Source organism: Capricornis sumatraensis, chromosome 5 (assembly GCF_032405125.1).
Source record: "Capricornis sumatraensis isolate serow.1 chromosome 5, serow.2, whole genome shotgun sequence".
In the NCBI taxonomy this organism is placed as follows: Eukaryota; Metazoa; Chordata; class Mammalia; order Artiodactyla; family Bovidae; genus Capricornis; species Capricornis sumatraensis.
This window is the reverse complement of record NC_091073.1, coordinates 47,972,014-47,991,188: the sequence shown is the minus strand read 5'-3', so window position 1 is coordinate 47,991,188 and position 19,175 is coordinate 47,972,014. Positions and strand designations below refer to the sequence as shown.

At 38.7% G+C, this 19,175-nt stretch overlaps 1 protein-coding gene across 2 annotated transcripts in view; it reads right to left on the bottom strand.

Moving 5' to 3' along the window:
• The window catches only part of MAGI2 (membrane associated guanylate kinase, WW and PDZ domain containing 2), a 1,476,322-nt gene that overhangs the window by 173,161 nt on the left and 1,283,986 nt on the right, over positions 1-19,175 (bottom strand). Inside the window, exons 13-15 of one of the 2 annotated variants that reach the window (XM_068972797.1) lie at positions 17,566-17,607; positions 10,545-10,636; positions 2,647-2,839 (exon numbers count right to left, since the gene is read on the bottom strand). In XM_068972797.1, coding sequence (XP_068828898.1) covers positions 2,647-2,839; positions 10,545-10,636; positions 17,566-17,607 — 327 coding nt within the window. The remainder of the gene's footprint in view (positions 1-2,646; positions 2,840-10,544; positions 10,637-17,565; positions 17,608-19,175) is intronic. The other variant, XM_068972798.1, reaches the window with a different exon arrangement.

Sequence of the window (19,175 nt, the reverse complement as noted above, 5' to 3'; positions counted from 1 at the left end):
CAAGCATAAGGCAGGAGGGTATAATTTCTATGACCTTCTTTCAGCTCTTTTTCCATTACAGTGCTCCTTTATGCAAGAAGTGGGTGACACTGCCTGTCTTCTTGTTCATCTTCTGTCTCTTCTTTATTTAATTGCTCATTTTGCCTCGGCTTTGAACCATCTCATCATAAGTCAGGCTTGTACTCCCACTGCCTTGGCTTAGGAAAGCATAATAATTTTAGCCATGATAATAAGAACCCTAGAAATGACATCTCCATTCCCATATCCATTTGCAGCTATCTCTTCTCACTGTTGAAGAAATGGCAGCTATGAAGAAAGGCTGTCTTCCTGTGCATATTTTTAAAATCTGTCCCATCCTATTTCAAGGTACTGACTTTACTATCAAAGTATCCTTTGCTGAACTTAATCGTTTTTAATACTCATAAAGCTTTCAAGGAAGAGTGGGTTGAACTAACTTGGAAACTCTTCTGGTGTGAATGAGCAGTCTGCAGTAGAACGTTTTCAAAAATTAAATGCACTTGAAATGCACTTGAACGCCTAAGTGAGTAAAGTTGGTAAGAACTGCATCAAAGAGCATCTTTATGGAAGTCACACAATCCACAAATTGCAAGAATACATTTTTGCAGTATTTGGCATACACTCCAATAGCTTGGGTTGATTAGAACAAAATTTAATTTGCAATGATCAGCTGGTGGCAAGAAGAGCATGAAATTATGTTGGTGCACTGGTTTTTGCACTTTGCAGTATATTTCCTTGTAAATCAAGTATCTTCCTAATTTATCTTTGGGTTACAGAACATATAACACAGCAAACGTTTTATTAAAAATCATTCTGGAGGGTGAGAGACAGTTAAATGTTAACCAAGCAAACACTGTCTTCCCTCCTGGCACCTCGCCCAAGGATAAGGCATAATTCAAGGTGTTTTACTTCACTGGGTCAAGTGGTCTGCCATGAATTTCTGAAGATGAATGGCACCTCTTAGCAAAACCTCCATATGATACAAGATCTACAGCAGTCTCTATGGGTAGGGGCTAACAGTACTTCTGACTTAGCCTTTTAAGTGATGGCTCTTGTTCTAAATCTAGTTTCTAGAAGACTCAAAAAGGATTTTTAATTTGACTAGCAAGCCTTATCTTCTTGAGTGGTTTAGAGCCTGTAATTAGCTGGTGGCCTTTTAAAAAATTCAAATGTGTGATGATAATAGCACATGTAGCAGAGTCCTTATGTTAGGGAGTGACATTTGCTAAAGGTCTAATGTTTCTGAATTCACTGGACATGGGGTTGGTTGTAGAAGGTGGAAGGGAACTAGAAATGGTATAAAGAAGCCCTGGCTGGAGAGATGGGTCTCTGCACGATCGCTGACTCACTGCAGACCACAGGGTGAGCTACTGAACCCCTGATCTGTCATCTGTTACATGAGGGGTTTCACGTTGCTCTTTCTAAGGTCCCTCCTGATTCTAGCACTGGTCATTCTGTACAAGGAGCAGTAGGTAGCTAAGCAAAGAGGCCAGCAGGCTCACGGGGCAAGTGACGGCAGAACATCTTTGGCGCTGTCACTCCCATAGTTCACAGAGAAAATCACTTGTGGTTTGGAACTATATTCCCAATGTTACTGAGTGCTCAGATGGTAAAAAAAAAAAAAAAGTATAATGCTTGTAATGAACATAATTCTTGTTAATATAAATCTTTTTTGGGAGGAGTTGAGACATGATAAAGAAAGATAAACTGAATCACTATAATATGATAAGAGGGCTGATTTTAAAAGTATGTCTTTGTGGATTCTCTTATGAAGCTGAGAAAATGGTTGCAAAGGGAATAATTACTTTTAATTTCTCTGTTTCATAACTTTGGAGTTATATGAACTGTGTTTTCTCAGAGTGACATATAGCTGTATTTCACTAAATCAGGGTAATCATTTTATTGTTACCTTTTATCAGGCTCTATAAAGGAAGCTAGTTTTCCATCCTAGTTGCCTTATTATGGTATCAAAACACTGAGGTTTTTGTCTTGTAAACACAATGAAGAACATTTTCAAAATCTATATTTTTCACTACTATAATGTTCTTCTTATAACTAGCACCTGCTAAAAAGCAAAGAGCATACACATCTTAAATTAGCTCCAGGCTTTGCTAGGAATTTTTTAATGACTCTATGGAAAATGTCAGCCTCAAAGACTGCTTGCTGCTGCTGCTGCTGCTGCTAAGTCGCTTCAGTTGTGTCTGACTGTGTGTGACCCCAGAGACGGCAGCCCACCAGGCTCCCCCGTCCCTGGGATTCTCCAGGCAAGAACACTGGAGTGGGTTGCCATTTCCTTCTCCAATGCATGAAAGTGAAAAGTGAAAGTGAAGTCACTCAGTCGTGTCCAACTCAGCGACCCCATGGACTCCTCCGTTCATGGGATTTTCCAGGCAAGAGTACTGGAGTAGGGTGCCATTGCCTTCTCCGCAAAGACTGCTTAGAAATGTATTATATTAGTGAGGTGAAAATGTGCACTCTCTTCATGGTTGCATGTGGAATATCTAGGTTGGTCTTTTCCCTCATAATATGGAAACTGATTTAAAATGTTGTTTCCAGTGTCCTGACCATGACTCATAAAGCATTACATCACCTAACCCCCAACTCCTGCTGCTGGTTTGAGCTACTTACCTCCACATAGCACCTTTCTTCTCACAGTGAGGTTAACCTGCCCATTCCGGGCTGCATGGTGCATAAGGTCAATGACATAGCGGTGGGTCTTTCCAGCCACTGGAATTCCATCCACATAGACGAGCTCATCTCCTGGGTGTAGGCGGCCATCTCTGTCAGCTGAGCCCATGGCGATGACGGCGCCAATCAAAATCTAGAGAAGCAGTGAGAAGAAAAGAACATTTAAGTTTTCAACTTTCTTTTTCCTTCCTATGTATGTATGTATGTAGTAATTTAGTGGAAGATTTTATACTCTCTACCCTCCATCCTAAAGGAGATCAGTCCTGGGATTTCTTTGGAGGGAATGATGCTGAAGCTGAAACTCCAGTGCTTTGGCCACCTCATGAAAAGAACTGACTCATTGGAAAAGACCCTGATTCTGGGAGAGATTGGGGGCAGGAGGAGAAGGGGATGACAGGGGATGAGATGGCTGTATGGCATCACCGACTCGATGGTTGTGAATTTGAGTGAACTCCGGGAGTTGGTGATGGACAGGGAGGCCTGGTGTGCTGCGATTCATGGGGAGAGTTGGACACGACTGAGCGACTGAACTGAACTGAACTGAACCCACTGAGTATGTACTTGAAAAATGAAAAATGAGAGGCTGAAAGGATGCTCTTCTAACTCTTCCAGGTTGCTAACTCCTCTTAGAGAAACAGATGTTTGAACTTGCTCTTCATGGCCATAAAGTCTGGGGGACACTTGCTAACTGGCTCATAAGTTACCACCCTTAACTCCAAATGTCTGATGCCACTGACACTGCACACGGACTCTAAAATGAAACAAACTAGGGATGAAATCCTAGCTCTAGTTCTTTATTTGTGTGGCCACGGGCAAGGCCTTTGCACCTCTGCAAGCCTCAGTTGCTTCACCTGCAAAATGGGGAAATAAAATAATAGGACCTACTCCTATTTATGGAACTGTTGGGAGATGTGAAATAAACAACACAGGGGAAGCATTTAACTTTGCTCAGGGCACATAGTGAGCTCTTGAAAAGTGTCAGGGGAAACTGACTGCTGTGTATTATTAAATTCAGATAAAGGTTCAAAATGCTTTTCATCTTTTCAAATTTTGCTTTGAAAAGCTGGAGGTAAGGAGAAAACAAAACAAAACAAAGCAGAATTCGTGGCTGACTTTCCCCGGACAGTTCATTTCAGTCGCTCAGTCAAGTCCGACTCTTTATAACCCCATAGACTGAAGCACACCAGGTTTCCCTGTGCATCGCCAGGTCCTGGAAGTTACTCAAACTCACTTCCATCGACTTGGTGACGCCATCCAACCATCTCATCCTCTGTCATCCTCTTCTCCTCTCACCGACAATCTTTCCCAGCATCAGGGTCTTTTCAAATGAATCAGTTCTTCGCATCAGGAGGCTAAAGTATTGGAGTTTCAGCTTCAACATCAGTCCTTCCAATGAATATTCAGGACTGATTTCCTTTAGGATTGACTGGTTGGATCTCCTTGCAGTCCAAGGGACTCTCAAGAGTCTTCTCCAACACCACAGTTCAGAAGCATCAATTCTTTGGCGCTCAGCTTTCTTCACAGTCCAACTCTCACGTCCATACATGACCACTGGAAAAAGCATAGCCTTGACTAGATGGACCTTTGTTGGCAAAGTAATATCTCTGCTTTTGAATATGCTATCTAGGTTGGTCATAACTTTCCTTCCAAGGAGGAAGCACATTTTAATTTCATGGCTGCAGTCACCATCTGCAGTGATTTTGGAGCCCCCCAAAATAATGTCTCTCAGTTGAACAGTTTATCTACTTTAAAAACTCAGTCAAATCTTCTCCAGGGACTTCTGTGGTGATTCAGTGGCTGAGACTCTGAGCTCCCAGTGCAGGGGGCCTGGATTCGATCCCTGGTCAGGGAACTAGATCCCACATGCTGCAAACAAGAGTTCATATGCTGCAATGCAGACTGAAGATCCTGCATACTGAAATGTGCAAAAAAAAAAAAAATCTCCTCCAGGTTTTTGCTGTTTCTTTGAATATTTTCTAGGAGCACATCCCTACACAAAGGATGTCCCCAGTTCTGCCTGCTGCCTGCAATGCTCTGCTGTTTAATGACAACTATACCAGGAAGTTTGGAGGTACTCATTTGGGAAACGTGCATACTGTCATAAATCCCTGAATAGGGGATTGCAATGAAAGGCACAACAGGGTAAGTTTTCTTACTTCCCATTAGAAACACTCCAATTAGTGTCCATTAGCAAGGCTTTTTTTTTTTTTTCCTGTCACAGAGGAAAGACAATAGCACTAAATATTTTAGTTTTGCTCTTAAATCTACAATTTTTCCAACTCATGGACAATAGAGTTCAAAGGAGTAGATTTTCTTTTGCCAAGCGGCTTAGGCTCACAGCATCTGAAAGCAGTGGCTATCATTAGTCTGATACTATTAGAGAGGCTATATTCTAGGTTGTATTTTAAGTCTTTATAAAATGACCCTTTGTTCACAGATTGATTTTTTTCAGGCACTAATTTCTCTCAAATCTCAAATCTGTGGATTCCAGTTAATCTGCAGTTGGTCCATTGTGACGAGCAGGCTTACATGTCTTCAGGTTTGTCTTCCTACTTGGTCACACTGCTCAGTGTGGTCTGTCAACACAGCCACCAGATTTGAATGTCCAGGCCTTCTCAGTTAATGTGCGAAATTATGGTCTAGAGAGTTTTCTTTTTCTCCTGAGGACTTCATATTCTTGGTTCACTGAATAGGAATGAAAATCCACCCTCTCCCCGCCCCACCCCACCACGGCTATTTTTTCCCTATTCCCGGGGGATGGGAATAGGGAAGTGGGGAGTAGGTTTGCTCCCATGTTGAATATTGGTGCTCTGATGATTGATTAATTATTGCTGTCATGGGAATCCAATCTCTGGCTTTGGATTGACTGGGCTGTGCCCATTTGCTGTAGGCCAGCAGTCAGGCAGGCTTCTGATATTTTCCATTTTCCCTTATCATCATGCCAGCCTGAATTTATGAGTTTCTTTCTAAAGATGGTCCAATCTATTCTTCAAAAGACTCAAACCACTATGGAGCACTTCAAAGATTTAGTAAGTGCTTTGTGCAAACCAGTGAAATGAATGTTTATGTTTTTCCACTGCCCTGTGAAGAGCTGCATTTGGCTGGGTTAGCCCAAAGAAAATGCTTCAACCTTTAACTTTCCCGTGTGCCTCAGTGGGAGAGCTTACAGCTAGGAATAGAGAAAAAATGGCTAATGAAATTCTTAGCTTAATTACCACCATTCAGCTGTAACTTTGATTTTAACTCATGAAAAGGAGTTAAAAATACAGGTTACAACTAAGAGCTAACATTGCAATTGGGCCCTCTACAAAAATAGCAAAAGCAAAATTTCACATCGGAAAATTCTCATACCTCTCCCGCTGTTGGAAAACAGCAAAGAAATACTCTTGAAGTTATCTTCTGTATGACTAGTTTAATAGCATCCATTAAACAGAGAATCCCAGTAAAACATCTGTTTTTTCTATTTGCTTGCTGTGATATGAAGTACTCTCCTCACTAAGTAATTCATTTATCTAGCAAATATTCATGGAGTCTAGGGATGCTTCTAGGTGCTAGGAACTCTTCAGTGAACGATAAACAAAAATCCCCATCCTAAAGAGTCATTCCAGTAGTCAGACAGTAAAGAAACATAAAAAGTATGTTGTGTGTTAGTAGGCATGTGCTGTGGAAAAAAATACACCAAGGTAGGATGTTGGGTGGGTGTCAACTTTGTGGCTGAGGTGGTGTTAGGGCAGATTAGAGCAGGACTCATTGAGAAGCTGACATCTGAGCAAAGACTGAAGTTCACTGGACACACTTTTTTTTTAAACTTGAAGGTTTAATCTTCTATCTTCGGTTTGTTCCACCAAATCTTACAAATTCACTTATAGTGTATTCAACATAATACTTCAACATAGCTTATTATATATATTGCATAATTATTATATGCATATATATTATTGTATAATTAGATTGTATAATCCATCCTAACTTGTTTCAAAAAAAAAAGTTGCTATGGTTAAGAAACAAGCTTGAGCTGAGCTGAGCATGGGGACTGGAGTGGCATTAGGGCTGCTCATCCATGAGTCATATACAGGAGCCACACTCGCTCCTTCCTTCAGGAGCTGCTGCCTTTGCTGGGAACAGGCTGACCACCTATGCTGTCTTTGCTTCTGGCTCTCACTGCTGGTGTCCTTTAGGCTTTGGCCAATTTGCACCTTCGTGTCCTTCGTTTCACAGATTGCTCTGTGCATCTATTCAGGAAAGAAAATAACCCACTTTTTTTTTCCTTTAATTCAAATATGCTTTGTACACTTGACACATTTGAGTAGTTTATTTCCTATCTGCCACTGGAACTGCAGGGACTAGATAATCTATGATTCCTTCTTGCACTGTAACTCATATTGACTTCCATAAATATATATATATATATATATATATATATATATATATTCTTATGTTCATCTAAGTTCTTGAAAACATACGTCAGACTATCTGATCCTTTAAATCAGTAGTTCTCAAACTTTACTGTGCACATGAATCACACCGTGAACTTGTTAGAATTCTGCACGTACACTGACAGCCTGATTCTATAGGCCTGAAGTGGAACCTGAGATTCCGCATGCCTACCAAGCTCCCAAGAGGTGCTGGGTGCCTCTGGTCTCTAAATCTGACACACTCTGAGCAATAAGGTTCTGAGTGTTCTCATTTGGTCTGGTGGCCACAGAGTGATACACTGGTCATGTTCTGTGTTCACCGAAGGGCCTTCCCTCCGGTGTCTGGCTTGAGCCTCCTGCCCCATCACACTGGTCACTTTCCAGGTCTGCTGAGTGCATGGTCAGGGCTCGCTAACCTAATATAGGCTTATATTTTCCTTCTGGCCTTGGTGACCCCTGGCTCCACTGGTTAGTGAGCCTTCCCAGCAAACACTCCACTCTTCACCTCCCTCCGACCTCACTGGATCCTTCAACCTCTGAGGACACTTCAGCCCCACTCATTAGCTTTCTCACTGGCCTTGAGAGAGTTCTTTATCCTGTCTCTCTTGCTTTGGCCCTGAAGAAACAACTCTGCGGAAAAACAGATCAAGAAAGCCTCTCTTCTTTCCCAACCTTCCCCCCCACCCCCGCCCCCGCCCATTCTCCAAACAACTGATCTGGCCTTATTTTTTCAACAGTCTTCTCTAAAAAAGCAAAAGAAGCAAAACCTCAACAGGTCTACTTTGTCTTATAGGCTGTAAGGGCACAGAACAAAATGAAGTATTTGATATGAAATAATAGCAATTCACATTCAAGTGGCTGATATCCCCGTAAGCCAGGGAGAAAACTAACACACACACACACACAAAGAGAACAAAAACTAAGAAACAAACAAAGCCCAAACCACCTTGGCAGTCCTTTGAATTAGGCTTTAATTCTTTCCCAATTCTACCTAATGTCAGTCTAAACCCAGCAAGTCTGACCTGCAGTAATCATAGCCCAGGGCAACTTGACAAGGTGGCAAGCAGATTTCAGGCTCTTGCTTTCTGAAACTCTTTCACAAGTTTGCACTGGACCCTCATGCCAAGGCCTACGTCTATCATCGGCTCTCTCTTTCCATGCACAGTTTTTCTCCACACAGGCCTTTCTCCACTGCAGTGTTTTCCAAGCCTTTTCATCTTGATGCCTTCCCATCTCTTTTCAGATCACAGCTGGAAATCTCATTTTCATTCCTTTGTGGCAATTTTTTATTTCTTTCTATTTCTATTGTTATTTAACTGTGAAAAGTATTTCCTCTTGCAGGAAAAAAGGCCATACACTTTGTTTGAGCTGGGGTCCTGCTGTTCATTATTTGCTGAAAGCCGTGCTGTCGTGTTTAATGTGCACCATGAGATGTCAATACCATTTCATCTACATGGAGGCAGAAACCCGTCTGATATAATTTATGAGACCTCCTGTGGTTCGGGACCAAGTCGCCTCACACGCCTTTCCCTTTGTAGCACAATAGCAACTAACTGAGGCTAGTGCATTTCGGTTGCATGTTATCTCTGGACTTACAGTGAAGGAGAGCAGGAAGAAAAGGCACACGGGGGATCTTTATGGGAGATTCACCTTTCCTGACATGGGCTTTCAGAGGTGCAACATTCTGGCCTTCAAGACATTACATTCTGGCTTTAAATGCAACAGGGAGATTTAGGCTTCTACTTTATGGTTTAACTGTAAAATTGTAACTTGCAGCCTGATTGTGTTTTAAATTATTCAAATGAAAGAATAAACCAGAGTAAATCCAAAATAAATGCAATAAGGATGATCAGCAAAACTTGTAATTTGAGGAGGCTTATCATAAATACTGGATGCCTGCCCACTGGAGGGGAGAAAGGACAAGGAGCACAAAGTGAATGTTCAGAAGGGTTGGGAACCTGATATCCTGTCTTCTCACCCAGTAGAAAGCTGTCCTGAGGCTGGGTGGCGCATACTGCACTCACACACCTGAGCTTCATTCTGAGCAATATGTGTTTCATTTGGGTAACAATTCCATCTCTTCTGTTGTTACTGCTTTTGTGCCAGGCTAAGTTCAACTAGGCCTTTCCCTTCTTAAACCAGCTGATGCTATGCCTTCCCTGTGACTTAGTCATGCAATCCCTTCTACCTCTCAAGAGGGGGAGATGTGTGAAGGCTATACGGTGCTGTGAACATGGTGCTAGTTTACCCACAAAGCAGACAAGCATGAGCTTATAGGGGTAGGAGTGTCCAGCAAAGTAAGAAGAAAGAATTGTGTATCTCAAAGACTGTATTGAAGTAAGCATTATGAGAACTTGAATTTTGTTACTTCCCCTTACATTTATTTTGCAGTTTAATCTTTTACTTGCATTTGTATATAGGAAAGGACCTGATTGTATTTCGGGGCCTAAAGACCAATTATGAAACTTTTATGAACCTGACTCAGTCTTCTGTGTGTGTATTAGTTGTTTGGTCATGTCCGACTCTTTGCAACCCTGTGAACTGTAGCCCCCCAGGCTCCTCTGTCCATGGGATTCTCCAGGCAAGAATACTGGAGTGGGTAGGCATTCTCTTCTGCAAGGGATCTTCCCAATCCAGGGGTTGAAACCAGATCTCCTGCATTGCAAGCAGATTCTTTACCGTCTGAGTCACTAGGGAAGCCCAACTTAGTCATACTAGGTACTATTTAAGGTACATCCTTTGTATCATAAAACACAATGAGTGTTTTATGGCTGTTATTTCAATATATGTTCAGAAGTCTAGCTTTGTTGGTTTTTTTTTTTCTGTATATTAATGAACACTGTTATTTTATGTTTTCACTCAGATGTATTTATACAGAATTTCTTCAGAGCCCTTTCCAAATACCCCAATATTGTGCCAACTGAAGCTGAGTTCGTGAACATCCTCTAACTGTAATCACCTAATTCAAATCTGGTGAGACTGCAGTGTTGAATTTAATTTAACTTATGTTGATCCCCATGTTTTCTCTCCCCTGTAGTTCTGATTGAAAACATACACAGTTCTGTGGCTCTGAGTCATCTCCTCACATATATCTTCTGTCATATTGCATGTTTATCTGTGAGCTGCTGCCCAAAGAGACTGGGGATCCAATACAATTAAATAACTGAAATATTCAAGAGGAATCCAATCCATTCTAAAAAAGAGTAATGTCTCTCTCTTAATGAAATGTGCATTGATGTATGATGATATAGTGGCATGGAAACACTGGCAAGTTTTGGAAACTTAAATAGCAAGAAACACAAACCTCAGAAATTTTTATGTGAGTCCTAAACGACTTTCTTTTTCGTATCACACTGAATGATATTTCATCTCAGCCATACATATACAATATAACCCAAAGTGTAGAAATAAAGATCAACTCACAGGCTGTCCAGGCTCATCTCCCCCGAGGATTCTGAAGCCAAATCCAGACTCCATCCTGCGAAGGTGAACATCCAGCTCCTTATAATCTGGACCTGGCATAAAGGAGATCCCATTGAGTAATGAATCCTGCCTTTTCCCCACCCCCTGAGGAACTAGACACACCAATGATAAATTAATTTTGTGGATGTGATTAATGAGAGTGCTGTTAAGAGTCAGTGACGAGCATAGAAATTAAAAAAAAAATGTATATATATATATGGTGACAAAAAAGTATGCATTCCAAAATTAGGTAGTCTCTGGATTAACAGTGACCAGCCAAGGACATTACTAGCATATTGCCATAGGCAGAAAGAGCACACACATTTTCTGAGTCGGAAAAAAGAAAATCAATGCCTCTGTAATTCTTTATTTTCCTGAAATCATTGAGATTGCCCTCGAAAATTGGCTGCCACTTTAGGGATGTTACTCTGACTAGGATGATTGTTTTAGAAGTATGAGAGAACAGATGGAGACACCCTGGAACTACCTGGTAAAGGATAGTCTAGTAATTTACTAATAGCTGTTTATGATTTGATGTGTCCCATTGAGTGTGCGTGTGTGTGTGTGTGTGTGCGCGTGCACGCACACACACTTGCATGCTGGGGGGTATAAACTTACACCTAATAGAACTTGTTTCTTTTAAAATTGTTAAAGTTAGAAAACATAAAATTGAAACTGTTCTCTATTGAGGTTTGAGTGAAGTTTTAATTTCCTGAAAAGCTCCTTTAGGTTTCTTATAACTTATTACTAGAAATTTATGAGAGTCTAAGTGAACTCTTATTCCTCAAACAATTTAAAATGTGGAAGCCACTAGTAGATTGACTGCTGACTTCATAAACACATTCAAAATAAAGTTGATGAGGGATACTTTTCTGTAGTTAGCCGAAAGAACGGAAATGTACTTAAAAAAAAAGCTGAGAAATTCCTCTGAATGTCATTTTCAATTCTAGAATAAATAAGCTAAAACCATAAGAAATCTTTTGACTTTTAAAGGAGCATATGATTTAAATAGGATTTAAGCTTCTCCCTTGCCCTTGGCCCTTTGAATCTTCTTCAGGGGCAAATGTCTCAATCACGACTGGGTTGTGCACACTTTCAAAATCACTGTTAGGATGTTAATCAATAATCAGCAACTTTGGGGAATACTTATCAATGCCATCCTTTGCTTAAGAAGTATTTGTGATCTCTGGACCTTAATGGTTTAAAGGAGGTATTAAAACTGACAGAAGCAATTATTCAGTTAAATGTTAAATTCTTATTATTTAATCAGGATGGTTTTGGAAATTGGGATGGGACTTCAGATGAGACTCCTCATGGGACAGGAAGCTATGTCTTAGTCATTTGGATGTACGGTCATAGTCATAGTTGGTGATGGCCTGATAAACCTTTTCTAGAGTCTATAGTAAGTGAAGCTGAAGTGAGACAGGAAACAAAGTACAATGATATGGGGCTTGCCTTTGTGCCTCCCCCCGGCTGTGATTTCCCAGTGATACGAGGAAGGCAAGTCACTCACTTCTGAAATTTTGGCATATGCGTGTGTCTAGTGCTCTCAAGGGGAAAGAAAAGCTGAATCAGGCACCTATGTACATATGTATCTATCATCCAAGACTATGACTTTCACATCCTTTTATGGACAGATGCATGTAGAACCAAAGGCTTTCCCAGTCAATGATGAATATAAAACTCGAGTTATAACCAACTACATTTCCACATCCATTAGTCATCCTTTATGAACTGTATAATCATTCATATTTTAAAGATAAGACAACTTAGCAGAATTCAGTTCCTATTAAACAGTTAATTAGACTCATGTGGTAAAAGGAAAATGAAACCTTTGCCCTATACCCTACGCGTCTCAGTTGACTTTTGAGCTCAGTTTATCCTGAGGTCTAGAACATCATACATGAAATCACATACTGGGGAGTGTGCTAAAACTTCAGGACTCTGGAGCAGGTGGAGCAGCCCTGCAAAACCACAGCAGGTAGCTGTACTCTTCCCAAGGGAGACAGAAAGGCAAACGGAGATGACAGATGATGCCCAATCACTGTTCAAACCTCTAAATTTTGGTTATGGTATGACTGGTCACATCAATCTCTTCCCTAGGTTACTTTAGGCTTAGTGGACTCTAGACCATATATGCATATATATAAATTACAAAGAGAGCATGATATACTTTTGTCACTTAAAACAACAGACCTAGCATGTGTTTAACCAGAACCTGCCATCTAATTGTAGATATTCTCATTTTTGCATCGCTGCTGAGTATGGTGAGAAATTGTTCCTCCAGTGGCTTCAGCACCAATCCATATTGCATGAGGAGCTCTGAAAGGAGTTTACTGTGTGATCCATTTTATTTGCTAAGTGTAACTTCCCCCCAAGGAAATGCTGAAATTGTAACAGTCCCAGTAATGGAATCTTGAGATGTGCCAATGTACATGGAAATTGTCTTGTGTCAGAGAATCCTGTGATTCCTGGGGGAATTGGAAAGCTTTTCCTTAATGAACGATTCAGGACTCTTTTTTAATTAGGAGAAAAATACAGATGTTTGCTAGTTTTATTTAACTCCGAAGAAGTAAGCAGAGCACATATTTTCTTTCCCCTGTTCTTTGTGTGCACTTTGGTGACACTGCGATCCTTGGACTATTGCTCTGACTGCTCTGATTTCAAACATGGGGCAAAACACGCCAACCATGTCATCTTCACCTTCCATTCTTCCAGGCCGAGATGGCTAGTTTCATGGTACATGTACGCATAGAGAGAGGCAAAGAGAGACCCATTAAAGAAGTCTGCCACAGATGTGATTTATTTTTTATTTTTTTGTTAATTTTGGAACACAGACTCGGAGGCTGCAGGGCATGGAAACCTAAGAGAAATAGTCAACTGGATAAAAAAGTTTAAATGATAGATCGTGCCTTAAGGCAAAAGCATTTTGTGTGTGTGTGTGTTTGTGTGTGTGTAAGGAAAATGAGTTTTCAGAAAGACAATTTTTCTTTGGTTTCTCCTTCCTTCCCCCTACCATTTGAGCCTGGCTTTAGAAAGTAACTAAAATTACATGCACAAAGCTTGAAATGTTTCTCTTTCTCCCTACTTCGTTAGCTCTCTTGAAAGATTATGATGTTTCTGATACTTTTCTTCAGTTGCTCTTCTGGTGTGATGACATGTTTAAAACGACTGTAATATGCTTTATCTCTTCCCCTGTCAGTGTAAGGACTTAGAGCAAAGAAATTCAAGGGCCAGTCTTCATCCCACTGTTTCACAATCCTCACTTCTCTCTCCAGTCGGCTTATGAACCACGTACCTAGTAGGTTGTTAGATGAGGGGGTTGGGTGAACATTCAGTGGGACCTGGGTCACTCGATGCCACTCAGTCATGCCCCCACCAACATTCTTTTTTTCTTTCTTTTCTGCCTTATTTTTTCTGTACTTGCACTCTTTTTTTTCTTCTTTTTCTTCTTCTTTTTTCTGTTTGAAAAACCATCAGAGGTGCTCTCAGGCATGGCTTGGTGCAACTCAAGATGAGGCAGTGGTTGTGAAGAAATGGACTAAAAGAGTCAGAAAACTTTTTGGATGCTGGTGTTCAACGGCTAGCCATGGCCAGTGTTGCTGGTTCTTTAGAGGTGGGTCTTGGGATCCTCAGGCATTATGAAATAAAACATCTGAAGATCCTTGTCCCAGGTGGGACTTTGCATGACCTCTGGGACAAGCTATGGGGATGGAATTTACAACTACTGATTAATCCTGAGATCTCACTAATATTGAAAAAACTACATCCAGGTAGCAAGGCAACCTCTGTCATAATAAAGAAAAGCATCATTTCAAAAGCTGATTCTTATTTTGCATTAAGACTCCAGGAAGACTTCACATGCTATATATACCCTTGGTCTAGCTTCTGAAAGACATGGCTTTATGCACAGTTTCAGGGAAAAGGATGGGCGACTGAACACAACTGATTAATTCTGTGAATGTATTCAAGCTTCAAAAATGCAAAGAATGGCATTTTTATGGATTAATTTGGCACATGGGATGCTGCTGTAAACATGTCAATTAAATTCTGGTACTTGAATCCCCTTTCATGTTTTAATTAAACATAAGCACCATGGGCTTATTACCACAGTCTGGCACAGAGAATGATTTCATTAAATATTTTTTTCTACTGGAAAAAAAAATTTTTTTTTTTGGCTTTTCCTCATAAAGAAATCTAGGAAAGATAGTACTAGGAAAGAATCAAAGGTGATTTCCAAAGAACTCCAGATACAGAATAAGTTAAACAGGAATTGAATAACTTTTATTGCTCAAATCTAACAGTACCAGATCAATAACTAATACATATCTACCTTAAAAGAATCACTTCTCTCCACTTTTTTCTCTTTATAAGCCTTGGTGATATGAACATGGCCAGACATGGTTTAGCCATAGTAGAAGCCATCTCCCATTCTTCATATGGTTCTCTTCAAATAGCCAGAGTTTTCAAATTAAGTCAGATTTTCCCATCCTAAATACTCCCCTGCTCTCCCTATCCTTTGCTCTCTTGGACGCAAGCCTTATCTCTTTCTTCTCGGACTTACTCCTGCCAGTCTGGTTTCTGTGCTCTTGGCATTACTGAACTGCTCTAAGGTCACTGATGACATCCTAATGATCAAATCCAATGGCCATTTTTTCTTTGCTCATTCTGCTTGATTTCTACGTCTCACTTAATGCTGTTGACACACCCTTTATGATCCTTGATTTCTTTTGTTTCTAAACAAGAAAAGATCTCCTTTCAGAAGAATTTCTAGTCTTGATTTCTGTGATACTCCATATCCTGGTTTTCTTGTCTTTGGGTGGAGCTGTCCACTCAAAGGTCCCGACTATGGATTCACTGTTTCTTGTTAACATTCTACCCTGGTGATGGCATAATTATCTCTGTTTGTTTATAAAATTCCACTATGAATAGCCTGCACGAGTTGCTAAATAAATGTGTCTTAAATTTAATTGATTCCAATCTAGTGAACCTGATAAAACACAACACTATTCTACTATTGAGATTTCACTTAGCTTCCTAATTACATTAGGACTTCCTACCACTAATTTTGCCTAGGCATCTTATGCAGTTAAAGTTAGCAAAATACCTTACAATTATAATAAACAGATCCAAGTCAAAATCATGACAAATAACTTGATAAAGAACATTTTATAAATATGAGAAATAGTATAGATCTATGTATTCTGGTTGGAGTCATAATTTTCCAGAATAGTTTCCTAACTTGTGTGGACACTTAACAAAATATTTGGATTGGTTCTTAACCTGAAAATCTGGATTGCATGGTAGTATAATACACTCAAACTATATTAAAACTTTCCTCTTTCAAATAATATATATTTTGGAATCATTTTGTTCATATATCAAGGTTATCTAAGTTATTACATAAACATAGTTCTTCTCTTTCTTCTTTTGGCTTTAAATATAGTATATTCAGAAGCTGAGAAATGCAGAAAATGTGCTTGTTGTGGCCATAAGCTAAGATTCAGAATCTCAAATTAAATCTTGCCTTCATTTTGCACCTGTAATTACTAGGTCTCATTTTCCCTCTGGTTCTAAGATACTCTTAAAAACTACAAAGATTTTATAGTTGGTATAAAGTATATATTATATATATATATTATGTTTAATTTATAATATATATAATTATATCTTAAAAAATTTCAGACACAGCTAAACCAAATAGTTTATACATTATCTGAGGACAAAATGCTGAGCAATATCTTCCATATTTTCTACAAATCCAAAAAAATGACATGGAAACTTATAGAGTGAAATGATCTCAAGCACATATATTCTCCAAGGGGGGGGGGGTGTTAGAACATGCTGAGATGGGTAATGAGCTGTCATCATAGACACACTCTAGAGATGTATGTTGTGAGCCCATAGCCCTGAGATAGTACTATTATTATGAAACATTCTTTTCTACAATTGTTTCAGTATTCTGGCTTTAAATCTAGTGGTCTAAATAGCTGTTCAAAGTACTTCTTACGAGTAAGAAGATCTAAATCTTCCTTTTCTTCCTTTATTTCCATAAAATTAAATATTTCAGCCTAAACCAAATTAATAAATATTTTTTCAGAATAATTAGGTCAAAAATATTTAAGTAATTTAATTATTACTAAAAGCTCTTAAGCTTCAAACTATTCTATTCTAACTTAAAATACTACCAAAATGTAGCACTTTGTAACTGGCATGGTTTAAAAAAAATAAACGGTTATCAGTATTTAACTGATGTGAAAATAATTTCATTCTACATTAGCAAAATTTCTAGTAATTTTTAAGTAAAGTAATTTCTAGTAAGTTCTATGGAAATGTCTAAACTGCAAATCTTTTCAGATACTCTAGCTTATTTCAATTATCTAGTCCAGTGCTGTTCAATGTAAACAAAAGGCAAGCTACATAGGTAATTTAATTCTAGTAGCCATGGTTTAGAAAGCAAAAAGAAACATACAATTTTAATAATATGCTTAACCTAACATATCCAAAATACTATTTAAGCACTAACATAATAATTAGTGAGATATCATACATTTTTTTTTCTTTTTTTTGGTACTAAGTTTTTGAAATTCATTGTGGATCTTACACACTTCTCACAGGACATCCAAACTCAGATTTCAAGCACCTAGTAGCAACAAGTGTCTAGAAGCTTCTCAACTGGAGAGCATGATTTAGTCAATCTGATAGTACCTGGTGTTTTAATCTAGTCTTTTACTAAAGCATTTTATGAAAGAACTTAATGAATAAATGATTGTTTTCCTTTGACTTTTGTTTGTTTCCTTGGCTGCCATATAGGTCAAATTTGGTGAGCATTGCCCTCTACCTTAAATATATGCTTATGTGGGTGAGTGAAATTAGCATGGTGATTATGTACTAAAAAACTGATACTACTCAGAAGAATGATTTGTTACACAAAATGGAAGACGTTTCATTCACAGGACTGTGAGTACTGAAGAATACTTGCCAGAAGAATCCATTCGAAAACTGGTCCTTGGTGGCACTTGTTCTGGATGGGAAATTAAAATTGAAATTCATTTATGGCATTTAAAAATTCATCTTTTTTTTTTTTGGTTGCAGTTAGAACTCACCCTCAATCTTTTTCTGGTGTTTCATGATTTTTTCTCTAAAATCCATGGAGTTAATGGACAGATTTACCCTGTTTTATGTATATGAATACATCTATAAATGTATCTCTTTCACATGCAGGAAAATGCCTGAATTCTTTTAGATCAGAATGGAAAAAAAAGATCACCATTTCCAAAGATTAAGCTTTGATTCTGATGATAAGAATGCTGATTTGAAAGTAAAGTCAATCCAGAACCCAAAATATGCACATATCTTTGAAATCACATTATGATATTGTGTCATCAAATATCAAAATGGAAAGTGAAAACTTCAATAAATAATTATGCTGATTTATGTACACCAGTCCAAATATTTTGATCCTTATAATTATTTGGATAGTAAGTTATATATAAATAGTTGAATAAAATTGGTTTATTTTAGCAATAGGGATCCTTCATGAGAACTATGATACCATAACATGTTACATATAACATAAAAGTTTAGGAACATGAGTGTAAAATACTATATATATTCTATAATGTGCATATGAAATACTATGGAAAAAATGGGTATTTTATCATTAAACTTAAAAAATTAGAAGACCAAGTTCTGATTGCTTTCTTACTGAGCTTTGTTTGCTTCACTATTCAACACTGAAAATGAAATATAAACCTCTTGAGGGCGATGACAAGGCTTCCCCAGGGTACCCTGCACAGCTAGTCTCACTTGCTGTGGGGAGAATGAACCTCCCTGCTAGGCAATCTGCATTTTCACAGGAAATAAGCTCTCCAGCAAAACTACTTTTTTTTAATTTTAAATCTCCCTGTTTAGTGTAACTGCTTAGGATTATGAATTGAGAAATTTCTTTAATCATAAAGATGGAGCTCTAACAGGGATGGAAGACTGTGCCCTTCTAAACACCTCCATTAGTTGTAAAAGTGACATCATAATCTTTATACTATCCTGATCTCACTAGGACCTACTTGCCATCCAGCAATTACGCTCAGTCTACTGCAGCCCCGATGGTCTCATTTTTAATCATGAAAGTACTTTGGGTTACACTGTCAACTTGCGCTACCACCAAAATGCTCTGACAAACTAACTCTCAATCAAGGACTGATTTTAGAATTTACTTCTCGAATTTCCATCCCCTTTTATCCTCTGCCTGAGTCCCAGAGCATTAAGTTTTAAACTAGTGAATTAAATGAATTTATAAGCTATCAGATTGAATCTAATTTCTAAAATACAGGGGAAAAACATGCCTCCAACCTAACTTTTATTTCACTATCATTATTACTTAGCTATTTCTTTCTCTATTAAAAGGAACCTGTTAGAAATATAATACCATAGTTATTTACAAAGTTACTGAAAAATATTATTTTTGAAATTAGATTTCCAAAATAAAATATACATATGAAAAACAGCAAGCACACTTAACTGGATTTACTGACTCCTTTACCAACATACTCTAACTGCAAAGTGACGCACAATGTGATATATCAGAAACTC